We start from the raw sequence: 20,854 nt of genomic DNA, 5'->3' as shown, positions 1-20,854 counted from the left end.
TGCATGCTTCGTCGACGCATGACGGCATGACATGCATAAAAATAACAGATCTAAAAGCTCACAACGCACCACATCCGCGGACCGACCGCAACATGCTGTGAGCTTGTAAATCTTCCGTTTTCTGCGCACGACACCGTCGTATGACAAAGCATAGATCGAGCTTCAAAGTCCCACAGCATAAAAAGCTGGGAACTGATTCCTCTAAACCTCGCCAATCTGTCCTAATCTTGATTTCAGGATATTCAGTGATATGCAGGAACGCTCAATAATCTCTCATAGATAGAAATTGTAAAAACATGGGAAATGGTTAGGGAACTGGCGTTACAAAATGCCCTGTTTGTTCAGGTTAATTTACATATTTTTGGACCAGATTTCCTTTTACACCCTTACAGTACTGTAGGTGAACTTGTGTAGTCTGGAAGTTTGAATTTCAGATAAATAAGGTTCTTTGACGGGAGATATTCTCTAGTTCAATGGTTCTCAACATGGGGTCCGGGGACCCTCAAGGGTCGTTGAGGGGGTTCCAGGGGGTCCCGACCTAAATGATCGATACTTAATCAAGTCACCATTATTACCAATCAAGTCACCATTTTAAGTAAATAATCAAGAGAATGTACAAGAATGCTATTTTGATCAGTTTCACTATTATCGCTAGGTTAGTGCAGTACAAAGACAGTAAAGGATTTCTGGACCAAATGACAAACCATATTGGACCAAATCACATAAATAAATCTTGTCAAATAGTGGACTAATGCATAGGAAATTGGGCGTCCTTGAAATGACAAAGGTTGAGAATCACTGATGATGTCTGATCATCTATAACTATGTGGTGTATAATTGGTTGTGTCGTCAGAGGATTCACGAAAGATTGCTGTTTAGTGTCAACCTCAGATCTTGGTTACCTCAAGGCTACTGTCACAACAGGCAGTAGATCCTGGCTGGACCCCAGCATCACAGCCGTTTTCATAGAGGCATGGCTGCCTTCATTCTGCTACCATAACAAGACCTCCCAAGCCCGCTGTGGGTACAGTTCACACACACACACACACACACACACACACACACACACACACACACACACACACACACACACACACACACACACACACACACACACACACACACACACACACACACACACACACACACACACACACACACACACACACACACACACACACACACACACACACACACACACACACACTCATCCACCAGGGAGCCCAACACACTGAAACACTCCATGCTTCAGTCTGTGGTAGGCCACAGAAACACTCGCTTGCCAGGAGTGCATGCAGCCCTGCCTGACATCCCATCCCCATCCTTTGCATCTCTGATGACGGCCCGTGTTTCCGCCAGGGGCAGAATCGGGGCAAGGACTGGGTGGTAGTTGGATCTCTCTCCCTGTGGTTAATGCTAAGCCCACACACTAAGGCCCGATTCATGCTTCGTCACACGACGGCGTCGGGCGCCAAAAATAGCAGACCTACGAGCTCACAACGCGTCGCGGATGCGACGTGTTTTGAGCTTGTAGGTCTGCTATTTTCGGTACGTGACACCATCCTATCACATAAATCAGAAATAACTGAGCCCTCCTTCAATGGGCCTTTCTGTAGAAGTACAAGACAGGGCCACGCTGGTCTCTTCGGAGAAGACACAGCGGCGCAGATCAACATGAAGTATATGTGGCAGGGCTGCCACTGGTCTGTCTCTGAGCTGCTGCTGATATAAATGTTATAGCAACTGTATATGGAGCTCAGTGATGTTAAAGAGATCAGCTGTGGTCTGCTGGAGCTGTGTGATCCACTGCAGAACACAGAGAGGCTTTTGTGTGTCACTCTTTAAAAGAACAGTTCAGCAGCAGTCAAATGTTGCCATTGACCCCATGCCACAAAGACAATGTTTATAATCTCTCTTACACACACACACACACACACACACACACACACACACACACACACACACACACACACACACACACACACACACACACACACACACACACACACACACACACACACACACACACACACACACACACACACACACAGTATACTGGGCCATGAGATCTAGATAAGAGAGGGCATTATTAAACCACAACTTCCACACCCATTTAAATCATGCCCAGCAACAATTGAGCATCCATTTCCATTCTGTTTTTGTATTTGAGAATACATAAAATGATCTAAAATACTTATCAAAGGTTTAGGCTACTGTATGTGTCTTAGTCATCATACATTCTATCTCTAGGATTTTAAACTTCAACAAGGTCATATCATGGCTTAATTCTGCCTGAATATGTAACTATTAGAAAAGCTTAATAAAAGTGTCTTGATTGACTTAAGCCTCATCAGCTTACTAAAGTATATTATTCAATCATACCCCAATAAGTCTCTATTAGCCTACTCCTGAGTTGATCTCAATACAGAGCAGTGGTGTAAAGTAACTAAGTACATTAACTCAAGTACTGTACTTAAGTATTTTTTACTTTACTGGAGTATTTCCAATTTTCTGTACTTTTACTTCTAGTTACTTTGTAGATTTTGATTATTATTACAAAACATGCATTAACCACTTCAGCCATTTAAAAATAGCAGATCTACAAGCTCACAATGCGTCGCATCGCAATTAAGGCATTGTGAGCTTGTAGATCTATTTTCAGGTATTTTATCGGCTATTTTCAAACGATTTTTAGACATTTTATACATTTGAATACTTGTGAAATGGGACATTCTGCATAATGAGTACTTTATACTTTTGGTACTTTAAGTACATGTTGATACCAATACCTTTGTACTTTTACTCAATTAAATGTTGAATTCCACACTTTTACTTGTAACAGAGCACTTCTACATTGCAGTATTGATACTTTTACTAAAGACCACTAATAGAGAGGAAAATAGCTTCTTCTGATCCTTATCATTGGTGACATCAAGATTTACTGAGTGGTGATAATTGGACCAATTGCTGATAAGCAGCAGCAGCAGCAGCACAGCAGCCTCCTCCAATCTCAGTGTTGGGGGTCCCGCTGCTGATAGCGCCCAGCTGCTGCTGGGGGGGGGCATCAAACTCAGTGCATGCGGTAAGAACACACAGTTTTGGAAGCCAGGAGTAACAGTAACACCATCACGAGAAACTAACAAATAAACAAACAAACCGTTGCCGTGTCTGTTTTATTTATTGACAAAGGCATTAAGGCAAATATGATGGAAGCTCGCCACAGCTGCGTTCAAAAACTGCATCGCACACCGCGAGTGAGAGCGCGCCCCTGTTTAAAAGGCAAAAACAAACCTACCTCTTCCTCCTCAAAACACAGGATCCAGCTGGATCTGTAGCCTTGAACTTGACGCAAGTCCTCTGTTGTAGTTGCAGTGTTTGCATGTGTTGTGCGGCTCTATCTTCTTACGGGCAGACTCTCCCAAGTGGACTATTAGGCTATAAGCTCTTTCAGACTAGTTGGTCTTGTGTCGACTCCACTCCACCGAGTCCAGTCCAGTGTGTAGGGCTCCCACCTCTGTCGTCTTGGAGAAGTGCATTCTGTATCTCAACCTTCTTTAATTGCAAGGACAGGACCCTAGTGTGATGTGCATTATAGGCCATACGTTCTCAAACTTTTTCACGTCAAGGACCCCCAAATATATATATATATTTGGCCATGGACCCCCTTCTGAAAAGGTTTTGTGCCAAGGACCCCCAGAAGATAAGTTTTGTGTTAAAAATAATTATATATATAGCCTATATATATATATATATATATATATATATATATATATATATTCAAGTTTCATATTTATATGTTGGCTATTAAAAAATAGCAGATGTACAAAGCTCGTGCCGTGCTGCAAGCTTGTACATCTGCTATTTTTTAATAGCCAACATATAAATGGATAAAGTGGTTAAAATGATTGAGACACTAGGTTAGCTACTTTCGCTGGGAGTGGGGATCCCCTGGAACTACCCCAAGGACCCCACTTTGATTGGTTGGTTTCATACGTTTTCTTTTTATCTCCAGGACCCCATCTATACACTGTAACATCCTCAGTGTTAATCTAACTCTGAAAAGGGTCCATAATAACTATAATTTAACTGGGGACCCCTGGAACTCCACCTAGGACCCCTGAGGGTCCCCGGACACCACATTGAGAACCACTGGCTTAAGACATATAGCATCTTTGTTTTACCCTCTCAGATTTTTCCCTACATTACATGGTCAAAACTCCACCGACCAGTCACCAGGAATAGCTACATCTGTGCCTAGTAAGCGGGTGTTGTTGCCATTGTTCCCATAGTTTTCCATATTAATTTTAACAGACAGTTTTTCACAACGCGCCATATTTTTACATGACATAGTAGGGAACACTCACACAGGTGTTACCAATGATTCCATTAGTGTAGCAGAGTATTTCCAGCATGCCAACATGCATAACATCAGCACCTCCACTGTTTGACCTGTATGGAACACAACCTTAATTAAGCCTATCATTGGTGCCACCTATTTGTACCCTACTATTTCTAAACTGCTGCTGTGGAAAAAGGTCTATTGTACAAGGATTGAATGATTGATTTATTGAGTGATTGAATTTTTCATTGCAAATACATTCAAAGGGATAAAAACACATTGTGGTAGCTAAACTACTACTAAAGCTTCTTGCATACCGGTCATTTTATTTTACTTAAATTCCTAAATTACTGACTATAAACTCTGACTATAACATAGGGTGCATGTACGTAGTCCATACTTGAATTAATACAAATGGTAGGGTGTATGCAGTAGAGTGACACATTTGCTATTTGTGGTTTATTCTAACACCAGACACATTATTTCGGGCTCTACAATGAATGCAATGAATGTAGATATACACAGTACAAACACATGACATAAGTGTCTTTATGTTTAACTCTTTTATTTGAATTCAGAAGAAAACTGTGTGTTATTTCCCCCCATGAAATAAAAACCCCATACATTGCACTGAATGTAAACAGTATGTGCATATTTTTTTAAACGGCACTGAAATTGTACTGACAGGAGAAAGGAATATTGACAGCCGAGCTCAGATTGTCTTTGTGTATGCTATGTCAGGGTAAAATGATGGAAATTCAGAAGAAAAAAAAAACTTAAAAGAAACATGAAATAATAATAAAAAAAGGCAAACTATAAGGTGTATCTTTTGTCTCTGGATCCATACGTAATTGTTTGGGTTTTTTTTCCAACAAGAAAAACATGCAAGTTTACATCATGTGGGAACCGATTTGAACCATGACACTATATATTATAAAATAAACATGTTCAACAGAATAGCATTTCTCATTCTCCCCCATCAGTGTGGCAAACTAACCTAGAATGTGCAAAAATGCCTATCAGAGAGCCCAAAACACCTCCAGCCAAAATAAATAGCCCAGGATAAATAGAAACCTACCAACAGACCCCTGCAGAGAGAGGGGGATATACCTTCAGACATACTTCCAATATATTCATTGATATAATTACTGTACTTTGGTGACTTAACCCAGTGGTTCGCAAACTTTTTCATTTCAACGGCCCCTATAACTCTGAGAGTGTACAAAAGGGTCCATTTGGTTCCTTTTTGTACACTCAGAATTACAGACCTGTAAGGGTCCGTTTTGGAACCCCCTCAAGGAACGCTGAGGGTCCCTGGACGCCACTTTGAGAACCACTGACGTAACCAATACTCGGGTGACATTAGGGCAAAAGGTAAATTCAAACTATACCAAGATTACTAAAATAATATAAGGCTTACAGCAGAACCCATAACCCAACGTCTCAATAGACAGTCCAGGGTTCGACCGCCAGAGGGGATTTGCTTTATCCCTGCTTCTGGTCAGACTGAATTAAACACAAATGAAGACTGTCGGATATGTTTGATATTTGATGATATCACAATTTAAGTATTTAATACAAAATGTAGGTCAACCACGTTAACCCTGGCAAATTTGACAATATTTGTCACAAATTGTCAAGATTTTTCAAAATCTTTAAAAAAAAAAAAATGTATAACATAGAATTAAAAAAAATAGCACAAAAAACACATTGCAAGTTTGTTAATTGGCTATTTTCACAATTTGTCAAAGTTTGTACAGGGCTTAAGTGGTTAATGTCTCCCTATGTGTTTTTTTGTTCGTTTTTTTTTACTAATCGAACCCTGGAAGACACAATTAATTAAACCAGAATAGTTTCCTTTATGATAAAATGGCAAAATAATATAAACAGCTGATGGACAGATTGTTGTGACTCTTGCCCCTGGACATTCTTAGTGCTGAGGGCAGGTTACATTTTGACAGTGTTGGCATGTTTCTTGCACAGAGGCTTGTCCTTCTTAGAGAAGAATGCTTGGCCTTCCAGACTGGTGCTGCACACCTACAGTATGGGGAGAAAAACATGCTTTAATTGAGACACATACGTATATTGCACAGGTATTTGGGGACATGGCCAAATCCAACATTGTCTTGGAGGAGCAAACAACACAGGTATCAGTGTTGCGATTGTGAGACTGAATTGTATACAGTGATGAGTGATATCTTTTTCTGCCCTAGTGGCTTTAGAGTTTGTACCTACCGCACACACAAAGCAGGTGTCATGCCAGGTAAATCCCAGAGCTTCCAAGAACTTATCTCCTGCCTCGATGGGGAAATCACACCCATGGCAACTGGTACCAAACAGCATGTAGTAGTCTGCAGAGAAGATGTTCTTTAGCATTCACTGTGGCTTTTCTTTACAAAGTGAAATCCTCAGTGATCATTTATCCACACTGTGCTAGTTCTAACTCCTAATGTACAGTACAAACAACCCCTGCACAGTACATTAGTGTAAAGTATAAATGAGTTTTAACCAAATACATGTACAGTATATGTTACAGGGAAATTGGAAAACCAGGGAAATTGAAAAAGGAGAACCAACACTAGAGGGCGATGCAAGCCACACTAGACTAGAGCCCCCCACCACACACACACACGTGTTCATGTGTGTATGCGCACACATGCACGCGCACACATGCACACGCACACATCACATGTGTGTCGTGGATAGTAACCCATGAAAAGATCTATTCTCCCCCGATCGGTTTACAACTCGGACGGCGCTGATTCGACTAGCAGACCATCGGCCGGTCGGTGCGGGCACTCGCGCCTGGCGGCGCTCGGGCGTGCCTCCTCAGCCTCAAGCTCTGCTGAGTCAGCACGCCTCCGTCATGGACAATAACTATTATCACGTGTGCGTGTGAACGCGTGTTCAGCGTTCCCCTAACGTAGCTTCCTGGTTGCTATGTGGGGGGGAACAACAAAAGCCAGGTCTGCCTCGCATCAAAGCCCCGCCTCGCGCCGCCGCCTCCTCCTCCTCCTCCTCGCGCGGCCTCGCATCAAAGCCCCGCCTCGCGCCTCCTCCTCCTCCTCCTCCTCGCGAGGAGGAGTGCCTCGCGTAAAAAACCCTGTAAAAAGCCCTCGCGTAAAAAACCCTGCCTCGCGCCGAAGCCCCGCGCCTAAAAACGAGCATACCTTTCCAATTTCCCAACGAATGCCAATTTCCCTGTGACATATACTCTCAGTTAATTTGGTGTACAGCTAAGGAATTCGGTTATAATCATCTCTTGTAAAAAGAAAATTGCACAAAAACAAACTAACAGACAAAAAATCTAAACACAAACATTATATGACCTCTTGCACACCTAGTTCTTCTCTTAAATGTATCTACTTTTTCCCTCTGAATCTGTATTCTAATCTAGTCCGATGTTGAGTGTCTTACACCAGATTCCTGTGTTTTTTCAGAATGCATTAAAATAAAAACTGATTGACCAATAAAACAATGGCATCAGACTCTGTGTGCAAGGGCTCTTGGTCTCGTACCTCTTTCACAGTATGGCTGTCCATCTTCCATATGAAATGTATTACTTCTGATTGGTAGCTGGCAGGAGGCACATACAAAACAGTACACGTGCCAGGTCTGTTTCAGGGCGTTCATCACCTCCTGCATAAATAATATAGAAATACATATACAGTGAAATCATAACGTATTAAATCTTAATGAAAACTCCATATGTGGCTGAAATAAATACAGTTTTATGTACTTTTCATGATGATTCATGGTGCACTTTTTGTTATTTGTGCCAACAAGTCTTAAAAAAATATATATTCCAGATACAGTGAAAGGTATGTTATGCTATAATGATCCCCCAAGATATATGATAAATACGTTAAAGTTAGCTTTGACCTGCTTAACCTTTATGTGTTTGACCAGTACATGTGCTGGTTCACTCTCATATATTACAAAGCTGCATTTGAGTACATTCAGAGGTTAATTAATTAAGCTTTAAACATAGAATATAAAGCACATGAAAAATATTTGCCAGTGTGCACAAGAAATTTGGCACTGATCGGTCCAGTGGTTTATGAGATTACCCCCGGGCAGGCAGGCAGACAGACAGACAGACAGACAGGCATACACAAACAAAAACCATCTTCTAGACTAGACGGCCACCCCATAGGAGCCATGCCACATAATAATACTTGTAGTGGTGGTCTTCACTCACCCCTAGGATCTTCTGCTGACAGCTTTTGCAGCTGGGAGCTAGAAACTCCTCATAGCAGTGTGCGCAGTACACCTGACCCCTCTCCTCCACAAAGCCACATTCTACCAGGGAAGCATGGCAGTGGGCACAGTTGAATTCCTCCGGGTGCCACGACATGCCCATCGCCACCAGGAAGGGGCCCCTACAGAGAACAAGCAGGGGACAGAGTTTTAGAGACACCAAATGATTGGTACAGCTTTCTATAATCTTATTGTAAAGAGGTTTATTCGTTTTATTTTAATGAATACAATGTTATTTTAACCAATCTGTATGGTAGAGTGTGTTAATACAATATAACTAGCACCTCTGCAGTGGTTGGACGTGGTCTTTCTACTCTTCTATTGAGAAATGGGTAGGACAACTACTGTTTAAGTAGTACTGCCTGAAGCTCGTAAGCACATATTTCCCCTGACCAAGTGGGTACTTCTTATTGGCACAGTTGCACATTTGGTCTCTCATGCAGGATATCCGGTTTGAGTCTCAGGTAGACATGAAAGTTGTGGATTGCAGCTTTAATTTATATTTTATCTACTGGCCGAACAATGTCAAAAGTGAAATAGTCGTACGACTATATACAGTATACGTCAGGCTTGATGCTGCTGTTTACCTGATGATGTTGTTGCATTTGCTACACATGGGGGTCCGCGTGCCAGCAGGGATGTGCTCAGCCCTCTGCACCAGAGTGTCCAGGTCCTTTTGGTGTGGCTGTGGGACGGGACGGTCTGGGCCTTTGGGGACAGTAGTGTTGGTAATGTTGCCGAATGAAGGAGCCGGCCCTCCCTTAGGAAAACCTAAGATACAGTATGAAGATGAAAGCGTTGGTCAGATTCGCGTTGGTCAGATTATTTAAATACTGTACAACAAACAGCTGAGTTACTTAGCTCAGCGTTTTGAGCTATATCTGACACATCAAGTGTATCACATCTTTGCAAAATATAAAACACAAATGAGGCATAGCAACAATAAATAATATATTATGATGATGATGTCACTTATTATTATTAATATTACAATCTCTCATTTTGCAGACACTCTTCTCCAAAGCGAGTTACAAGTGCAAGAAGGCATGAACCCTAGTCAAGAAACGACAGAATGCAAAGAAAACAATTTAGTGCTACAAAGTAACTAGGATAACAGGTAAACATCAAACCGAGCATCTGTCTAGCATCTATCTAAATAACATACATAGCATTTGTGGACAAGCAGAGAGTATAATGTCTGTCTAAATAGCATAACGTATGTGAACAAGTAACCAACATGTATCTGAATAGTATAATTAGCATCAAACATTTTTGATATTCATGTTTGCATGTCAAAGTGACTTTGCATTCCCCTACAAAAACAGGTGTGCACAGTATACAGGTGTCTTCTCTCTTCTCTCTATCATCCATGTGTGAAGCATGGAACAGCTGGGCGCAGCGGCTAAACAATGGATCAATGTTTCACAGGAGGGGAAAAGACTTTCTCCAGAGACAGAAAAGACACCTGGAAAAAGAATCCCTCTCCTCTCCTCATAAAAAGAGAAAAAATACTTCCAAGAGGGAGGTCAAAATGTTAGCGTCCATCGGGGGGGGACAGTTGGGGGGCAAAGGGAAGATGGACAGAGACAGTATTGAGACAGAGGGCACCATCTTCAAGGACTAGTCACTAGAGGGTCAACAGTCAAGTGCACCCCCCCCCCCCCTTCTCCCCTATTTCCTCATAACCAAGAGCAAACTGACTGAATAAACACAACCAGGTACTGACGGGGAGGTGAGAAGAGAAGGATAGTGACATAGGGGCAGCGACGAGAACGAGAACAACTGGTTACAGAGAAAACCTGGCCTCATAATATAGAGCAGTGATTCAGAACGTTAAAGTGATGAAATGGGCCAGTCTGCATAATAGTACGTTTATGTTTGGTACTGCAAGAATATTTTGATGCCAATACCTCTATACTTATATATTTCTACATTGTGGTATTGCTACTTTAAAAAAAATCTAAGTACTTCTTCCTGGGGGTGCAACAGTTAATAGAACTAATACATTTTAGCGATTAAAATAAATTATCGATAATCGATCATTTTACAAAATAATCGATTAATAATATATCCCTATTTTGGGCCTGTAATTATATGCTACTTTAAAAAGTAAAAAAAAATACTACAAGTTACAAGCTCACAACGCGTGGTGATGCGACATATTGTGAGCTTGTAGATCGGCTATTTTCACAATTTTTGCGCACCGTTATGTGACAAATTATATAATAGGGTTTAATGATTTGTTGAAATATACTACATTTTAAAATACATTTTAAAAACCTGCTTCTCAACTATTCGGTTAATCGAAAAAGTAATCCATAGAATAATCGCTAAAGAAATAATGGATAGTTGCAGGCCTTCTTCTTCTTCTTCTTCTTCCACCACCACGAGATGGAAGCGATGTAGAGCGTAGATAAGGAGGCAGGAGGAATGGCCATGATGTGCAAGACGTGTGACTGTGACAGGCTGCAGGCACAGACTGGAGATCTGTATCCACATTCTAATTGAATCACGGCCCGTCTGCTCAAAACTCTGCTTCCAGTCAACCCCTCTCTGCCTCCCTGGTCTGGTAACACTGGTCATTTTAGCTCACAGCTCAGTCAGTCGATGGCTGCATGGCCCCAGCATCGAGCAGGACAAGGGTGGACAGGACCGGACAGGACAGGACAGGACAGGACAGGACAGGACAGGACAGGACAGGACAGGACAGGACAGGACAGGACAGGACAGGACAGGACAGGACAGGACAGGACAGGACAGGACAGGACAGGACAGGACAGGACAGGACAGGACAGGAGCCATGTTGTCGCTGTCAGGCAGAAACCTTGTATGTCCAAAACCTTTTTTTTCAGGAAAAGGAAAACTGTGTTCCAATGGATCCAAAATAGCTGTTATTTAGTCACAAGCTCTTGTTAATACTTTTCATTTCAACATTTATAAAAAATCCACAGACAGCCTTGTCCACTTTCACTTAATTTTTTTTCTAAAATATCAAAAACTCTACAAGCTCATGCGTTGTGCTGCGACACATTGTGAGCTTGTAGATCATCTATTTTCTTCTGTGCAACACTCTTGTGTGACAATGTAGGGCATATGTTGAAATATCGTCTCTGTCGGGTGGAAACCTCCACGTGTCCAAAACTGTTACTTTTCAGGATTCAAATAAAAAAAGAGCACATCGACAAGCTCAAAACGTGTCGCTTCGCCCTGCGTTTCGAGCTTGTAGATCTGCTACTTTTGATACTTTTGTGTGACACTGTAGTATGATCAAGCAGGGCATTCATTTATTTAAAAAAAACACAACAAGTTAAAACATGGAGATAAGAGGTTTCTGCCCCGACGGCAACGATATTCACATACAAGGTTTCTGCCCGACGGCGGTGATGTTGATGTTTTATGGAATAGACAGGAACTGAGAGAGAAGAGGCATGATGGGGATGATGGGATGACTCATCCTTTGCCACGGTCTTATCTGTACATGATAAACATCTGGGGGAAGTACTCTGGTCTGTCACCAACGCTGCTGTCACTCTGCTTTTACTATACACAGATGGCCCTGCTGCTCCGACACTGCATGGCATGGGGCACTGGGCTTTTTAACCCATTCAATCCGGGAACACATTGGCACAGAGTGCCGCGCTATGAGTTTGTAGATCTGCTGTTTTTGAATAGCCAAAGAAATCTAAAATGACAGAGATGGGTTAACCACTTAAAACCTCTGGACTTAGTAAACCAATAAATACTAGAACTCAGATGCTCTGGTCATACAATTTCTGTACACATAAGATGATAACAGTACATACAGGGTGTTAGGGTGTTTTTCCTACCGATCTATCACGTTCATACCTCTTAACAGAGGCCAAATATTATTAATGCACGCAAATACTTCCTGGCAAGATTTGGCTCACTTCCACACGGTCAGTATGAGCAATGTGGTTGTTTACTTGGGCTCAAATGAGTGTTAATCTGATACATAAAGCATCTCACAGAGACCCGACTATGGTCTCTGCTACTTTCACCCTATGGCTCCTTTCAGTGGTCATTACTTAAAAGCCTCTAGGGAGGGAGGTTAGGTTGGGCAGGCAGGGGACCTCACTAGCCCCACACCCAAACCACTGCAGAGAGAACATACTGGATCTTTTCATGTATGCACAGTATCAGTGGTGGAAAGTAACTAAGTACGCTTCGTTTACTCAAGTACTGTACTTTGAGGTAATTTTACTTTACTTGAGTATTAAAAAAAATTCCAGCATTTTATACTTCTACTCCACCGAATCTCAGAGGCAAATATTGTACATTTTACTCCACTCCACTTAGTCTATAACCGATCTACACATCGCGATGCATTAGCTATTTATTTTTTAAAGATATTTTTGGGTCTTTTTCTGCTTTTATTTGATAGAATACAGTAGACTGACAGGAAATGGGGAGAGAGAGATGGGGAGTGACAAGCAGCAAAGGTCGTCGGGAACTGGACTGCTCTTTAGCTCTTTTTGAAAGATGTTGACACATTTTGACCTGTTCCGGGTAGCTCAGTCGGTAGAGCTCTCACCTTTGGACCACAAGGTCATGGGTTTCAATCCTGGGCACCACCAACTCAGCGTATGAGTAGCGTGGCTTGGGTGCAGCAAGTCATGCAGTAAGTACTGGGTAACTACTGTGAGCTGATGGTAGGTGTGGCGCTCCATCTCAGCAATCCATCTCCCAGTGGCCTAGTGTATTGTAACGGGGATAGACTCTCCAACCTACTTACTTACTTATACTTATACTCCACCACATCTCAGAGGCAAATATTGTACTCAACACCGATCTACAACGCGACACATTCTGTATTTTTGAAAGATTTTTTGAAATGGGACATCCTGCATAATGAGTACTTTTAGGTACATTAAGTAAATTTTCATGCCAATACTTTTGTAAAGTAAAATGTTTGATAGAGGACTTTTTTTTAACAGAGTATTTCTACACTGTGGAATTGCTACTTTTACTCAAGCAAATATTCAGAGTACTTCTTCCACCACTGCACAGTATGAGTGCATACTACTGTCTTACTAATGGTAATGATGACCCCTGCTTGATGCCTCTTAAATATTTACTCTGAGCGGCCTCCGATCTCATGACCTGGATTATAGCCCTAAAGAGCAGCCTCCTGTAAAATAAGATCAAAATAAACTAAACTATACATTTCACAATCCATTTAACTAAGGGATAGTGGAGGTGAAAGCTCATAAGTTGTGCTCATTAGCTGAACAGCACTCATTATTATAGAGCTCGTAAGCTTGAACGACTCCGTATCAAACATCTTATCTGCTATAAAAGTAATGACTGAGAAATTAGGGTTTACTATAGCATGGCGCTGCCCTCTAGAGACCAAAAGAAGCAACTACAGATTGACAAGCTCCAGCAGTAACGCCTGTCAAGTCAACATCTGCAGTCTCCATACCGAGATGAAACAAGCCTGAAGTTGCTTGATTCAGTATTTGATCAGACAAGCCCCCGACCTATATAAGCCCATTCAACTTCAAATTCTATATTAGATTGAAAACACATATCCCTGATATTTAATGGGGAGACCTCCATTTTTAGATTATAGTTATTTCAAGTCCATGCAAGAAATCCATGAAGTCCATGCATGAAAGTCCAACATACTTTGTTGTTCAGCAAAAAGCAAAAATATGTAATCTACTTTGTCTGTTTTGCTAGTTTTTAATTTTTTTTTAAATAAAACATTTAGAAAAACATAGAAACGTTTTTGAAAATGTTCACCTATAATGACATGCCCAAACATTGGGATGCCAGAGCTGAAGAGGTCAAATGTGAATATGGCACACCCTTAAAGAAGCATGGCATTGTTTGTTGACTAAAATCAATGATCAAAACTCACACCTCGGGAGTTACAACAAGCTTTACACTATTACCGTGATGCACTATCATACAATCAAACAAGTATAATGAACGCTACACTAACAAAAACAGAAGAAAGAACCAACTAGTGTTGTTGAACTTTACTTTTGAGCCAGGGTGAGGTGTGTGGGTGTGTCGACTGTACCTGCTGGACCTCCGGCCTGCCAGGGTTTGCTCTGTGCTGCAGAAGGGCTCTTGAACATGGATGGAGGCACAGCGTTGCCATTCCTTGGGGCCCCAGCCGATTTGGAAAATGTCTTTGCTGGAGACGAGACATGGGTGCCGGGAGTGGCGTCTTCAACCACTTCACTAGGGAATAAATAACAGTCACTCCATATGGATCACAGATCACTACCACATAAGCACACTGCAACATTGTGTTCATTGAATGGAGTGTAAACATTTTATTTCGATAGATGTATTTTTAAACTCTCAAAGAGAAAAGGGATTTTGCAACAAACAAACACACGTGAACGCACGCAGATGCATGCATGCACACACACAGACATGAATGTACAAACGCAAGCAGATCCACACACACGTCACTCGCACGCGCACACACACACACACACACACACACACACACACACACACACACACACACACACACACACACACACACACACACACACACACACACACACACACACACACACACACACACACACACACACACTTCTCCCCATGGCAAAGACAGTAGTGGTAGTAGTACTGTAGCTACCAGACCACACAGCAAAATACGGAGTGTTAATGTAACCCTTGAGGTGTAAGGGTGGGGGTTTAACTGGGATTTCACTGTGTGAGATAGGGTGTGTGTGTGTTTGTTCAGGACTCTCCACACTGCATTCGCAGGCTTATGTCAACTGACGCCGTTCACAGTTCACACTGTGTTTGCTGTTGCAACAGCCACCATGGTTACATGCTGAGATGTCACAGCTGTTCGCCCGCCATATCAACACCAAGCCATCACGAAGACACCACCACTGTCCAACTGCAGCCATGACAGTTTCTCCCTGTGGCCAGGCCCTGAACCGCTGGTTCTCACCGGGGAGTCCGAGGACAGCCCAGGGGTCCTTGAGGGGGTTCCAGGGGGTCCCCAGCAAAAACATATTGATGGTTAGGAACCAAAATGGACGCTTTTGGGTGTGTACTGTCAGATCTGAGAGTGTATAAATGTGTACACTCTTTGTACATTTGTACACTCTCAGAGTTAAATTGACCCTGAGGATATAAGGTGAAAGTAGCAGACACCAGTTCTCTGTTTTTATCTCCCAGAGATAAAAAATCCTATAAAATGGAGGTCCGAGGCCTTATGCATATCAAACCGGGGGTTCTTGAAATCAAATAGGTTGAGGATTACTGCCCTAAAAGAAATTGGCTTCGGGGGAAAGGGGGGTGGGGGGGTAGTTCGACATAGAATAGGGTCTGTTGTGACTGCAAGTCGTCCCACCACAGATACTAAACATTACAATCAATTAGCAGGAAGCCCCAGTGACACACTGGACCAATCGAGCCAGTTATGAGCTGCATTGATTGAATTAAAAACTGTGTGTGATGAAAACCATGGGCAGATTGATCCAATAAGGTCTTACAGCACTGTCTGGTGTCCAGATGGCTCATCAATAAGATACACACAGGAACAATTAGAGCTGCCGCTGTCAATTTCTCCGAGCCTCGATCTGGGTTACCCTCCTAATTCCCTCATCACATTGAAACACTGGGAGAGACTGCACTCCACTATAAAGCAACATGGTATTATGAGTCAGTGTTTCCCGGGAGTGGGACCTACCGAGCTAAAAAGTTAGGGAACCAACTGTTGTAAGCTACGCTCACGTACGTTCACAAAAAGGCTATTTTAATTCCTCTGTATTATTGTGAGAGTGTAACAATTCACAGCTTTTATACGCACTGCCTGTCTGGGGACAGCGGCAGCCTGTGTGTTAAACCAGTGGTTCTCAACGTAGGGTCTGGGGACCCCCAGGGGTCATTGAGGGGGTTCCAGGGGGTCCCCAGCTAAATGTGTTAATATACCATTAAATTCTGTTTATCCACTTTAACCCTATATACAGCGGCTATCTGAAAATAGCCTATCTACAAGCTCACAACGCGTCGTAGATTTGCCATTTTTGAAAGATCTTGAAAGAAATTTAATGACCAGAACTATTATAACAAACTATTTAATTAAAACCGGGAAAGCATGCGTGTAATTTTAGATTTTTGCGTTGGTTATTCAAAAATAGCAGATGTACGAGCTCGCTTTGTACAGCTTGTATATCTGCTATTTCTTTTACATTTTTGAAAAACCTTTGAAAGAGTGAGAACTACTGATTTAGAAGGCATTTGTAGAATCGGCCTCAGGTCTTAATGGGTTAGGCATTAACGATGCAATAAGGTCACTCTGTATTTTCCATCCATTTTGAGGGTATATGACCATATTTGCTTGGCTAGGCTTGTGTACATAATTCAATTATTTCATAATTGAATGATACACCTGGGTTACCACAGACAGCCATGATCTCATCTTAACCTGCGGCTTAATTCCAAGGCAAACATCCACGAGTTCCTTCAGTAAACAATTGTAACCTCTTCCATAATACTGCTAGAGAGAAAACTGTAGCTTCTTATGCTTCATTTATACTTAGCTGCGCACCAGTGTCATACAGTATGTGTAATTTTTTTTCCATGTGATCGTAAATCAACATTTAATAATTAGTAATATTACTATTCTATACGTGTGGAGTGAAATTGATGTATAATGTCATGCCACAAGACTTGACATAATTATAAAGAGATACTGGTTGGTTTGGTGTTTGGTGTGACTGGCAGAGTACTGATGAATATTAAACTAAATAAATGACTGGAAACCATAATATTCATATCATTTCATATCATTGATCTTGTATTGATACATTTTATATATTGTTATAGTACTGTAGTTATAGTTTGTTTGTAGAGTTTCTTTTGTCATTAATACAAAATTAGACTTGCCTTGATTATACTGCCCTCTACTGTCTGAAAATGTCAATACACAAAAGAGATTATGGCTGAAAATATGGTATTACTTAAAAGAGACTACAGTATACACCATGGTGTTATGAACCGTTTCCTTTCTGCCATAGACTTTGATTGCTTTTCACCATACATTGTTTCCCAGGAAAGCGAGAAAGAGAGGAGGAAAATAAAGAACAGGAAATAAAGAACAGTTGAAGTAAAGAGAAAGATTTTATTGAGACAAAAATAATAATAATCAAAAATCAAACAAGGCTATTGTGTTAGTGTACAAAAGAGATAAATACATAAAATACAGAAGTACACATAGTAAAAGTATGTAGAAGATAGGTAGAGAACAGTGAAGTCAAAGTCCTAAGGCAGTGAAGATTTAAAATCCTAAGTGTTAATTTAATTCTGACAGAGTAAATATTTACTCTCAGAGTTAAATACTATAATAATACTCAGGATTTTGCAGTGCTGTAAAGTATAGTGTACATCTACACTAGTCCATTACAATAATAGTGATTTTCTATTGTAACGTGCTCCTTTTAATATATTTCATGAACACTTTGACACACACTTGCATGCAGCTATTGCACCTGATCACTTCTTGAGAGAGACGTGATAGGATATTACATCTAAGTGATAATACGCTGTGAGCAAGTCAATTCAATTCCAAAGTGCGGCTGTTTTCTCATACCCAACTTGTTCACAACCTGCTTAAACTACGACTAACATGAAATATCTCCATAATTGCCAAAAATATTAAATGTTACATTATTACATTAGAAAAGCTTTCCATGGTTCTTATTCCTTCATTCAATGTAGCTTCAGTAATTCTTGTCACCCAGGTGTCGCTAATTACGAAACAGATTCAGGTTCATTAGAAAAAGATTGTACATTAGGATGTGTGTACTGAGAGTTTTTTAGTTTTGAACACATTCTACAAAAAAATCTCTTCTCTCCGTTCTCATTGTCCAATCAGAATGATCTATTTGCCCTAGGTGGTCGGTTATTATTCTGTGCCATAGTGTAAGGACCGATAACGACATGCTACAGTACGACAATGCTACCCAGAGAGAGAAAGTTATATTAGTGGCCAAGCATGAATAAATAAAACAAAACAAAACAAAACAAAACAAAACACTGATGAACAAAAACACTATAGTCTACTACACGTTGAGCGCCCGTGCTGAAACACCATGATGCCAATCCCTCAGCTTGTTGTACTGTTGTCCTATAAGTTCTGCGTCCAACTTGTTCACCCTGATCCACCCCACAAGACAGCAGGAAAGCAGGAAAGGAGAAGAAAAGGAGAAGAAGGAGGAGAAACATGGAGGACGGAAGGAAGGAATGAGGACACGGAAGATGACATAGAAATAGTGGAAAGGAAAAGGATTAGAATTACAGAAACACAGGAAACAGCCAACGTAACAAAACATAATGTGCCCACCTCTCCTTAAGACCGGGAAAGCATCTGTGTCATTTTAGATTTCTTTGGCCATTAAAAAAGAGCAGATATACAAGCTCATAGCGTGGCACAGAGTGCCGCTATAGCTAGATCTGCTATTTTTGAAAAATCTTGGAATTATGTGCAAATCTTTGAATATATATATATTTTTAACATTTGTAACTCAAATCTTTGCTTCTGGGGGTCCCTGGAACAAAATATTTTTGAGATGGGGGTCCGCGGCCAAATACACTGATATACCACCACTGATATGGCAACATGCGTTTTTCTGAAAACTGTTAGGATTTAGAAGACATTTTTAGATGCGTTTCCAGATTGAAAGGGTTAAATGCCTAATGCCCAATTTATGCTTTGCTGTACGGGTGGTGTCGCACGGCCGAACATAGCAGATTTACAAGCCTGTGGGCTTGTAGATCGGCTATGATCGGCTCGCGACGCTGTCGTCCAACTAAGTATAAATCAGGCTTAAGACAGAATCATAAGGTACCCCTGCCTTATGAATAGTGCATTCAGCTACATCTTACAGACGGGAGTCTATTTTTGGCAGGCTCTTATTACCCTCAGAACCCCTTAATTACCCTCAATTTCACTGAGTGACATGCTGATTGGTCAGGAAAACGGGGCTAGTTTCTTCTGCAGATTGAAGCCCGGTTTATACTCCGGTGTACGATGGAATACACATTAAGCATGACGTTGCTGTCAGGCAGAAACCTTGTATATCCATATTTCAACTGCTTTAGTTTTTTCATAAATGAATGGCCTACGTTGTCGTACAAGAGTGCTGTGCAACACATTCCAGTTATGAGCTTGTAGAGCAGCTAGTTCAGCTATTAAGTTAAAGTGGTTAATTCTGTCTGTTGGTTATATTTAACAATGAAAAGTATTAACGAGAGCTTTTAACTAAATAATAACTCCATGGGACCCATTGGAGCACGGGTTATTTATTTATTTTCTTTCTGAAAAGTAACAGTTTTGGACACAAGGTGTCCACCCGACAGTGACGATAAGTGACTAAAGGGCAGAGAAACAGCAGTCTTGCCATATTGTCGCTGTCGGGTGGAAACCTCATATGTCCAAATCTGTTACTTTTCAGGATTCAAATAAAAAAATTGCTAAAATAGCAGATCTACAAGCTCAAAATGCGTCACATTTTGAGCTTGTAGATTGGCTATTTTTGCTACTTTTGTGTGAAAAGCTACAGTATGACAAAGTGGGGCACTCCTTTACAAAAAAAACATTAAAAGTTAAAATATGGAGAGGTTTTGCCCAACAGCAACGATATGCAGATGCTTCATCTGGCTTGAGCTGCATCCACTGAAGTGTTCCTCCACAGGGAGACGTTTAGATGTGGCTACTACTACATTATACCAAGCATGATACTGTGAGGTCCACAGAGCACCACTCTGAATGAGATACAGTACTCCTGAGAGGATGAAAGCCAAGTCTCAATCTAAATCCTCTGTGATCAATCAAAGAGCGCACTTAGGCGCACACACACACACACACACACACACACACACACACACACACACACACACACACACACACACACACACACACACACACACACACACACACACACACACACACACACACACACACACACACACACACACACACACACACACACACACACACACACACAGTACTATTATAGTACTGTATATATACAGTAATTACACTAACATGTGCACTCACACACAGTTGCACACAAACCCATGCTCACTCACACACATGTATCCCCCACACACAAACACACACACGTGCAATGTGATTATAATTATAGACTTACTTCTTCTCTGCTCCTTGTTCTGCAAAACAATCAGAAGGACAGACACTGTGAACTCATTCACTCACTGAGTATTATAACATGCACAGTAAATGACAGT

At 41.3% G+C, this 20,854-nt stretch overlaps 1 protein-coding gene across 6 annotated transcripts in view; it reads right to left on the bottom strand.

Moving 5' to 3' along the window:
* Positions 1-4,879: 4,879 nt before the first annotated feature.
* Positions 4,880-20,854, bottom strand: part of pdlim5b (PDZ and LIM domain 5b) — a 78,651-nt gene continuing 62,676 nt past the window's right edge. For 5 of the 6 annotated variants that reach the window (XM_080420443.1, XM_080420445.1, XM_080420446.1 and 2 more), the window contains 7 exons: positions 20,758-20,776; positions 14,649-14,812; positions 9,187-9,370; positions 8,541-8,721; positions 7,858-7,978; positions 6,575-6,690; positions 4,880-6,376 (listed from right to left, as the gene is read on the bottom strand). In XM_080420443.1, the coding sequence (XP_080276569.1) occupies positions 6,287-6,376; positions 6,575-6,690; positions 7,858-7,978; positions 8,541-8,721; positions 9,187-9,370; positions 14,649-14,812; positions 20,758-20,776 (875 nt within the window). In that variant the 3' untranslated portion in view covers positions 4,880-6,286. The remainder of the gene's footprint in view (positions 6,377-6,574; positions 6,691-7,857; positions 7,979-8,540; positions 8,722-9,186; positions 9,371-14,648; positions 14,813-20,757; positions 20,777-20,854) is intronic. The other variant, XM_080420444.1, reaches the window with a different exon arrangement.

Source organism: Gymnoscopelus braueri (genome assembly GCF_963280865.1).
Source record: "Gymnoscopelus braueri genome assembly, chromosome: 22".
Classification (NCBI taxonomy): Eukaryota; Metazoa; Chordata; class Actinopteri; order Myctophiformes; family Myctophidae; genus Gymnoscopelus; species Gymnoscopelus braueri.
Note: the sequence above shows the minus strand (reverse complement) of the source record. Positions and strands in the feature narration are given on the sequence as shown.